The 10,012-nt window shown below is 38.3% G+C and overlaps 1 protein-coding gene across 1 annotated transcript in view; it reads right to left on the reverse strand.

Annotated features, from left to right (window-relative positions):
* Positions 1-2,325: 2,325 nt before the first annotated feature.
* BMS1 (BMS1 ribosome biogenesis factor) overlaps positions 2,326-10,012 on the reverse strand; it is a 21,306-nt gene continuing 13,619 nt past the window's right edge. The window contains exons 16-23 of the mRNA XM_080622019.1: positions 8,411-8,599; positions 7,657-7,837; positions 7,066-7,124; positions 6,261-6,383; positions 5,271-5,418; positions 4,187-4,362; positions 3,526-3,687; positions 2,326-2,822 (exon numbers count right to left, since the gene is read on the reverse strand). Coding sequence (XP_080478145.1) covers positions 2,586-2,822; positions 3,526-3,687; positions 4,187-4,362; positions 5,271-5,418; positions 6,261-6,383; positions 7,066-7,124; positions 7,657-7,837; positions 8,411-8,599 — 1,275 coding nt within the window. The 3' untranslated portion in view covers positions 2,326-2,585. The remainder of the gene's footprint in view (positions 2,823-3,525; positions 3,688-4,186; positions 4,363-5,270; positions 5,419-6,260; positions 6,384-7,065; positions 7,125-7,656; positions 7,838-8,410; positions 8,600-10,012) is intronic.

Consider the following 10,012-nt stretch of genomic DNA (forward strand, 5'->3'; position numbering starts at 1 on the left):
GTTCTAATTCAAAGCCACAGATGGCCTGTTTCTTTGCAATTTCAGTTTCTATCCTAAGTTACATTTCTGCAGCCTTGCAGGCTGAACCACTGCTGTCAAAAGCCCCTTGCTCACAGGCAATTAGCATCCTCTTCTAAGTGAAATATTTCAGGGTACAGTTCACTTTGCATTACCCCTACTGGAAGACCTGTATGGTGCCTTCTACCAGCAGATTACTTCTTTCTTTCCCTTTAACACTGAAAACATTTTACATCAGACTTTGCCTTTGTTACAGGTTTCCATGTTTGCCTACGGCTTAATCACGAGCAAGACTGCTAATTATGTGTACCTCCCGCAGTGCTGACTAGGTTTATCCAAGATAAGAACAGTTCAGCCCCTTGTTCCACCACCTGCCAGTGCAAGAAGGTTGCCAGCAATTCCCTTTGATGACTCAGGATTCTTTTGCAGCTGATGAGGAGGAGTCAATATTGGATTTGTTTTCTGAGCAGGCAGCTTTATGTGATGGCTGCAGTGAGGGGGACAGCCTGCAGGCTTTGGCCTCCCCTCTACCCAAGGACCAGATGAGAGGGGAGCGAAGCTGCATGCCTGGTCCAGTGGTTTAAGTAATTTTGGAGGTTACTGCCCCTTTTTTATCCCAGATGGCACACCTAAACCATTCGATGTTAAAAACAGGCCAAAAACACTATTAGAGGTTGCTATTGCTACTAAAACCAAAGGTTTATTTGGTCTTTCTGGACAAGAGAAATACCTTTGTTACCAGAAGTTGGGTAGCTCTCCTTACATGCGCTATTAACATCAAACCCAGCTATGCAAAAGCTGTAGCACACATTTTCAAATACATCAACAAATTCAACTTACGTGTATTGCAGCGCTCCCCTCATGCTGGAGCAAAGGAATTGCAGTGGCCTTTCACACAGCACTGTAAATCTACAACTACTTATCACTAAGAACACATGGAAGATGGAAACAGCACGAGATGGAAGTTTGCTCACAACAGCATAAAAGGATTAATAGGGGACACTTGCTTGATGGTTCAGATTAGACCTAGCCTAGCACAGTATGACAGAAGAAACAACCCTGCAGAACAATGGTCATGGTGGGCAACCCTGCACCACTCAGTGGGGCAAAAAAAAAAAGCCAACAGCCTTGTTGTAAATCTCTGAAGGCAGAGGTTGTCTATTCAGCAGAGAATCTTGAATCATTAAAGCATAAATCATGCTTTTATGTTCACATGACGTCAACCCAGTCTCATGGTGGTGGTGGTGGGGAAGTTACTGACAAATTAATTTGAGTCAGGCTTCAGCCTAATATCATACAGCAAAGATGGATGCATTAGAATTTCAGTATCAGTACACAGAACATTACGAGATTAATTAAGAAAATCCTGAAATGCTAAACGCTCACAAAATCTACAAACATATTCAGTAGAGAGCTTTTGTGCGAAGAAGCCTGATCCCACACGGGATCTCTCATCTCAGATAGCAAACATTACTACAGTATAATGATAATAATGAATTTTGGCTTGATGATAAAGAGTAAACTCATTCAGGAAGGAGACCAAGAAATTACTGATGTTATCTGACCCTGCTGTTTGATGAAGTATTAAAAATACACATATTACAGTAACTATTTGATGCCGTATATGGCATAAAGAGATTGCTCTACTCTTTGAACAGAATGATTATTCAAAGCATCCTATAATGCCGAGGAAGACTTCAACACTGTTAATTTAACAGGACAGAAACCATCTACTACTTCACCTTAAGAAAGTCTAACGGAGGTGGCTGGACAAAGGAACATATCCCCAAAGGAAGCAAGTTACCCCATCTGTGCCTACCTCACAGAAAATCACCAAGTAGTTATACACATTTGTGAAGGGTCTGATACTGCTTGCCCAGAAAGCTGCAGGCATTGAGGTATCTACTGACAGTGCCGGCGTGCCAAAACTGGTCAAGTAATAGAAGATCTGGATGGAATACTGTTTTGAAGATCTGCTTAACATCTAGTGAGAAGTGGAAAAAACTGAGATGCTTTCATGCAGGATCAGATGACCTAAACACTGCAAGCTCCTTTGGTGGCATCTGCTAGCACATCAAAGCTAGAGAATCCAACACTCATGCCCAGTAACAGCTGATCTTCACACCTTTTAATGGGAGATTTGCCAAAGGCAAAATTTAGGCTATGGCTCAAAGTACTGCCAACACAGAAACATACTCAGAGACATCCCGAGGACTTCTCTTTCTGCCACAGAAGTCCACTAGTATCAACAAAAAACACTTACAAAAAATATCCTGTAATTGACATTAAAATACTTTTATTGGCTAGACAGAATGTGCAGTATGGATACAAATATACTGAAATACAAAGTCCTCCAGAATATCAGGTAGAAAATACACAATCCATACTTATACATCTTATTTATATACACTGCTAAATGTATTCAAGAGCATGAATAACATCATATTTGCATATTTTTTTTCTTCTCTTGAGATCACATCTAGTGTAGTCCAAGGCCTTTTTGTTTCTTCAACAGAAAATTGCACAGCTACCTTAGTTCCTCATTTAGTCTGAAACCTGATGATATTTTATGTACTCTTCTCTTCCTTACTAGATCCTTTCAAGCTTGACTTCTGCCTCTTTTTCTCCCTTTGTCCCAGTATGCGATAAATCTTTTTCTTAGCCTCCTTTTGCCTCTTGAATTTCTGTTCATCCTCCTTCTGCTTAACTTTGAGATATTCTTTAAGGTGTTCCCGATGTTTTACTTTGGCTTTCTTTATCTTGTAATTATTCACTGTACTCAAAGCACTAAGTAGAGCTGATATCTAAAACAGAAAATGGAGAATCAATACATAAACAGTTTAGTTTTGGCCAGCAAGAAACAGTTTAACCTCTGCAGAAAGATATATAATGAATCAGAGATTCAAAGAAAGTTCCAAATTATTTCTGCATCTGTTACTCAATTTCTAAAATGGTCTGTTTATCTTCTTAGGAAGTTAAGCAAAGGTTTGATTTTTGCAAACAGGGATTTTGGTGAGGTACTACTTAAAAGGCTAACTGCTACTACAGAACACTTTAACTGCAGTTTGGATCCTGTTGCCTTTGCAAACACTCTAATTCTTGATTTTTGAAGCAGACTATTCACTTCAAGTCCTGTCTATGTCAATAATGCATAGCAATGACAAGTCAAACAGAGGACCACAGCTGTTAGTTTAAATCATCCACAATGTGACAGCACTACATCCAACTGAAATACCTTGCAAGTGCTGTGAAAAGAACAAAAATTGCATTTAAGCTTAAGGTGACCTAATATTTTAAAAAAATTAGACACCATCCAGTCAGTGACAGTTCCATATACATTCTGTGTGACAAAACAGGAATAAAACAAATTGCAGGTGATCATTTTTCACTAGGAGGATATACGCCTTCATCACTAGCAGTAGAGTCAAGTGCTAAAATAAGTTAGAAATGGTCTAAGCAATACATTTACACTTCCTGAGTCCTTGTTTCAGAGCAAGTGATAATTACCTTCTTTTCATGAGGCTCCCTGATAACAGCTGGTCTCCACTGGTCTTTTGGAGTCTTGCCTTTCTTCTCAAGATTCTTAGGCTTGTTTTTAAAAGGCAGTGCCTTCTGCAGTGCTTTAGGAATGTGGAGCTTATTGAAATGCCTTTTCTCCCTCACAATAGGCTAAAAGAATTGATATAACACATATATAAAATCATTAAAAAGCTTTTCTTTTCCATCTTTCAGGGGAAGAAACACAAAATACCACAATCCAACACACAGACACCCTCCCCTCCGTGCCTTCTCCTCCTCCCCCCGCCTCAAAAAAAAAAACCAAACCCAAAAAAGTTCGCAGACATCCTTGCATTGAACTGTGAATGGTACATTCACCCCGATTTTACTATGACAGAAGCCTCAGTAAGCCACTGGGTAAGACTTCTACCCTGCAGATTACTTTATGAACTTCCACTGATCCGCAATAATTTACCTTCCACTGCTTTATTCCCATCTCATGCAAGGAAAAGACTCTGCCTTGTAGATAAAAATATGAAGTCAGGCATGTATATGTACGAGCATGTATTTACACTGCTCTCAGTTTGCAGAGTCTGGGGCAGAGTGCAAACCTGCCTGTGAAAACTGGCTTAAAAGAAAGAGAAAAAAAAAAAAGTCATATGAAATATACCTTATAGAGAGAATCTTTGTTTTGTTTCAGTTTGATGCCTCGCTCATGCCTCAGCTGGCCTGTTGTCTTCATTCCACTCCAACTATCTTTCTCACCTGCTGGCTTCAGCAAGGATGTTACGGGGTTATAAAACGTTGGGATAGAAACAGGATACCAGGTCCTAACAAAGACAATATCTGAAAGAAAATGAAATGTTACTTGGCTCTACAACACCACAACTCATCACATCAACAGTCTAAGCAAAGACTGCCTGAATAGAATAGGTAACTAATACCTACACCACATGCTAGCATTGTTTGGTGTATATATACCAAATCTTTTCAACATTAAGCAAAAGGCAAGGTAACCATTTGTACACTCAGATCCTGCAAAATCCCATAAAGTCATAAACAGTACATATTCCTGAAGAGCAGCCAGCTGAATGCACCCTATTCATTATTCATATTAAAGAACTAGCAACAGAGTTCATACATGTATCTGTGCCTCTACTATTACTGAAAAAGACATTTTGCTCTTCGTCCACCTCTTTCTATAAAAGAACCAACTGGCATTAATTTTGCACTACACATACTTTAAATGGGTTTAAGAAAACAGGTCATTAAACCCAAACAAGCATAAACTCATGTTCTCAACATCACAGTGACGCTCAGCAAACACAGAAAATCACTCCCCCTTACCTCTTGCATAATTTCCCCGAAAGGTTAACGAAAAAAGTTAACTAGAATTACAATGCAACTCTGGATTTCTCAGAAAAATGTTCTTCTACTACCACTAAATACAATTCATCTTTGTGTTCAAGGAGAAAAGAATACCATGCTGTGTAAAACACTTGAAAACAGCCAGAGAAACAGGTCTCCAAGGCAAACCTTTTCATCTGCATACTATATTACTTCTAATTGAAAAAATACAACATAAAATGTACTTTCTTTTTTTTTTTAAATTTAATTCTGCATCTCACCAGGCATTTCATGCTCTTTGAATTCAGATCTCAATTATCAGATTCCAGAGATTCTGAGACATGTCTTTTCAATCTGTGAAGCAGGATGAAAGTTGTGTGATAACTTACATGGAAAGTGCAACTTACCACTCATCAGCAATTTGTCTTCAAATGTTGCTCTGAAAGCACCTACTGGAGTTCGGAGGGCCTTTTTGATCTGTCCACGGATACCACTCACAGTACGAATTGCTGCACCTTCAAATTTAGCCACTTCCAACTGAGAGTTAAACATTCCCTGAAAGTGTGAATTAGCCACCATCATTCAAGATGCTAAGTCTCTCTGTGACCTATGTAGGCCTCAAAAACTTATGTAATTCCCAGAAGCCTATCTTATAAAGAAATAGGAAGAACATAACGTTGTGTTTACACTAAGAGTCCTGATCATACCAAACCTACTGAGCTAACTTCAGGGTAAGCTACTAGATGTAATCTAGCAAGGCTTCTTAGTATTAAACACATACATTTTAAATTCTAAACCAAAACATATTTAGGAGAATCTGTTCAGCCCTCTTTTAAAGTCATCTGGTAGAACACAACATACCTTAAAAGCAAGTAAGCTGATTTTAAGTTGCTAGCTATGAGACTAATACAATATAGTTCTCCAAGGTTTGCGCTTCTTTCATAAATCACAGGGAAGTCAGGAAAAAAATCTGTATTATGCTTAGTGTGAATACTTGAGCACTTCACTGCTGGGATAAGTGCTTAGTTGATTACTGCCCCAAACACAGAAAAACCAAACCTTTCCCTGAGCTTGAAAGGTGGTCTGAGGACGCTTGGAAGGTCACTTAAATTCACTTCTGCAATACTTCCAAACATTTTTTGTAATTGTAACTATACAGTCCTAAGCAATGCTAGAAGTTATCTTCAATCCCAAAGCTGAAATTTAGTGGGATCAAACTGAATCAAACTTTACAAACCATACTAAAGAGAGCTCAGAAAAAAGCCAAGCAGCTACTGAGAGCCAGAACAGTATGCAACAACAAAAGGGAACTTCTGCCTCAGGAAAGAGAGACGGATAGAGTCCCAGGTTGCATTCTTTCCTAACACTGGTACATGTATACATACCTACATACCTACCTTAATAAAAGAAGTGTTCTTAAAAATTTTGAATGGAAAACCAGTTAGCTTTAATTTCTTTACAATAGTTATGGATTTATCCAAATCAAGCACAACTCCTGTTGCAGCAATCCGAAAATCAGGCTGAAACATAGAGATGAAAGACACTGCTGAATGTGTATTTACCAGTGAAGAAACCACTTCACAGATACAATTTCACCACTTTTTAGAGTTTGAGTTCAGAATTTATAACCTCTGCAGGAGTACAGCAGCATGACAAATGCAAACTGACTCCGTACCAACTAGCTGAGGTGCTGCTGACATAACATTCCTACCATTCACTAATGAGATTTTCAGGACTGCCATTCTAATGACCTTGGAAGCAATCTAAGAGCCCTTGTTATCTACCTTGCTGTGTTCTCTTTATGAAACACAATCTTACTCAGACAGAAAGTCTCAAAGGAGAAGTGCTTTGTGCACTGCTGTCAGTATTATGCTAGAGACATTTTCAACAGCATCTCATCCTGTGAAAAGATTTTAAAGTTATCTAAATACTTAATAACTGAAAATCAAATAGGTATAATTTCTTCCACAGAAAATAATAAAGCAGTATTGGTCATTTTCAGTGTAGCAGATGAAAGTTGTTAAAAAACCATCCACCCAGTTTCCTATCTCATCATAATACACCTTTCAAAAGCTCGAGTCTACCGACTTCTCCAGTTCCTGCAACATCACTGCTTTCTCACATACACACCTCCTTCCCCAAATCTGCATGTCCAAAGACATGTGGAAAGTAGTAAACAACCTCTTGTGATAACAAACCTACCGTTGTGCCACTGACAGACTGAACTGCCAAAAATCCCGTCCCCTGAGGAGTGATGGGCCCTACAAGAACATTAAAGAATTTATGAAAAGCTTTACTACACAACATCTAGCTTCCATTTAAAGTCAGAAAGCATAGAAATACATGCCAAATATTCTCAATAAAACCAAATAAAAGTTTAAAGCATTCAACCCATACTCACATGTATAGCTCCACGAAAGTTAAAGGAATAGTCAGCAAGAAGTTACTCATGTTCAGAAGCATTTGCAGGGCTGGGCCCATAACATATGCAAGTGTCTCTCTGCACACAGCCAACAAATCACATTCTTCTTTGATGTGATACAACACAGCTGAATGCTCAGAAATTGAATAAAAACCAAATAATTCACAAACCATTCAAATAATTCACCAATTATAGGCAATTGCCTATTTTCCCATACTATTTGGTGTTATCTGGTATTTCACGAGGAATACAAATTTTTGAAGACTTCCCATTCTAAAAGCTATTGGCTGTACTTCCCAATACATCCTGTAAAGCCGGAGAATTTTATAACGATTAAGTGATACAGGACAGTAACTCCAGAATGCCCTTACCCCAGAAAGTTGCTCCACAATGCATATGTTGTGGTGTGTACTTCAGAAGCCTATGACGCCCATTGTGATCTTCAATGTAGAACATGGGGATAGTCTGAAATCGCCTCCACCCTAATGAGAAGATTAAAGGATCATGTGTCTTAAGTATCTTCTTATACCATCGGTGCTTCTTCAGGCGCAACTAATTAGAAGAAAAGATGAACAATGCTATTACAGGGTAATAACGTTAATTCTGAAAATCAAGCCTTAATTTCAGGAATAATTGAAAGCACCATCTACACTTGAATTTTTTACTCAGTAAGCTTTGTATCTTCAATAACACTAGGTTGACTGCAAAGATCAAGCTGATCAGTATTTCACTCACTTTGAAGTCATGCTAGTATACATAACAGCATTATTTTAAAATATATATATATATATATATGCTAGTAACTTCTATAGCCACTTCTCCATAGACCTCAGAGCACAATTTATGTTTGCAATTTAGCAACTGCAGTATCAGACCTTAGCCCTAAGACATCTCTGTAGCTGAACATTAAACAACAGTAAATACTTCTTCCAGTTATCCAGTCAGGCCTGTAAAAATCCAGCATGTGCTACTGTAGTTAACAGTGTCAAAAGCAAATCCCCTATTAAAGAGACAAAGGTTTCTCTCTGTGCTTACTGTATCTTTAATAAATAGATAATAAGTAACTCCAGGCACTCTGAAGCATACCTGTGCCAATAAAGTGCACTCACAGCTCTGGTTACATACCTGTACATATCCGACATTTCCTTCAATGTTGCCTAGACCACCCAGGATAATAGGATAATGAGGGTCAAAATTCAGGACAAATTCACATGGGACATTCTCAATTTCTATTCGAACATACATCCCAGGCCGGAAACCCTCATACTGCACTCTGGTCTCATCATCTTGATCTTCAAATTCTTCCCGATTAAGCTATGTGACAAAAAGACAGCCACCATGTGTTTTACAAAATTCAAGTACTAACAACTTGTTCATGAGGTGCCAGTTCTATTTAAAACATGCTAACATTTATATAAATCTTTTGGGAAAGATCTATAGGTTCTGTGACTTTTTATTCACAGCAAGATCTCTGCCACCATGAATTCCTTCCAATTTGAAATCCCAAGTGGGCCTGTTAGTCTAGTTGAAAGACAGTACCCAAAAGAAGCAAATGACTGAGTGACTTTGATATATCTTTCATACTAGTGACTTTGGATTTTAAAGATACAACTGTCAGAAGTACATTTTTATTCAGAAGCCCAAGTACCTTTTAAAGTTATCCTCATCTTTAAGGTGTCACTTTATGAGGAGGCTGGGCTCCTATCTTACTCAGCAGCTTAAAAATATTTCTGCGCAACCTCACTGTGTATCATCAAAAGGGTCTTTTAAAGCTTTTCTGTACCATTTGAATGTAGGTATTATGTAAATATTTAACAAGATACACTTGTGAATAACAGAAGCCTCACCCTCCTGTTCTAGCTCCTGATGTTCAGCTACCTTTAGAATGCCATGTTTAAGCAAACTAATTATTAATTTCATTTCTCATGGTGTTGACTGAGATATGGCACAAATCTTCTGGTCCAAGTAAATTACTCTAGAAGCCTTTACACACCCCAATTTGAGACGCTTGCCCTTCCACCTTGCAGTAGGAGTGCTGCTGGTATCTATTTCTGGAACAGACCTCAAGTGAAACAGTTGCAAATTGTATCTCTTTACTAGAATGCCAGTCTTTATGCTTGAAGTGCCTTTAGTAAGTACGTCATACCAGAGCTCATATGATCGCTTATGACAGAGGCTAATGTAAGAAGGTAATGATTAATTTAATGACTATTTAGCACAACATGTTGTCAGAAGACAGTGAAGTTAACAGCAATATAAGGCAACGTTCTCCCAAGTCAGCCGAAGAAAGAAGCTACTTTCTGGATACAGTTACCCTGAAGACTTCTACCACATGTAGAGAGCAATGGTCATCAATTATTTATTCCTTAAAATATCTTGCCGGTTTGATGAACAGGCTTACAGAACTTAACTTATCCATTAATAACATTTTCACCTTCCTACATATAAAAAGGTGCCTGCCTTCCCTTCCACACCTCCTGGAAGGGAATTTTTTACTTTCAATGTTTTGGCTTTTTTTGAGAACTGTCATACTAGTTCTGCCACTATGGGACAAATGGAAAGCTTAAAAACTTTTGGGTAGATGAAGCTTAGATGACACACCCTGACTTATTCAGTGATTTACAGTATGGTTAACTGAAGTCAATTTAAATTAACCTTTGGTTTGACTGCTTTTCTTTTCAGTTATGGAACCAAAAAGTACAACCATAAAAAAATTGCAAGCATGTA

The sequence above is a fragment of the Psittacula echo genome (genome assembly GCF_963264785.1).
Source record: "Psittacula echo genome assembly, chromosome: 6".
Lineage (NCBI taxonomy): Eukaryota > Metazoa > Chordata > Aves > Psittaciformes > Psittacidae > Psittacula > Psittacula echo.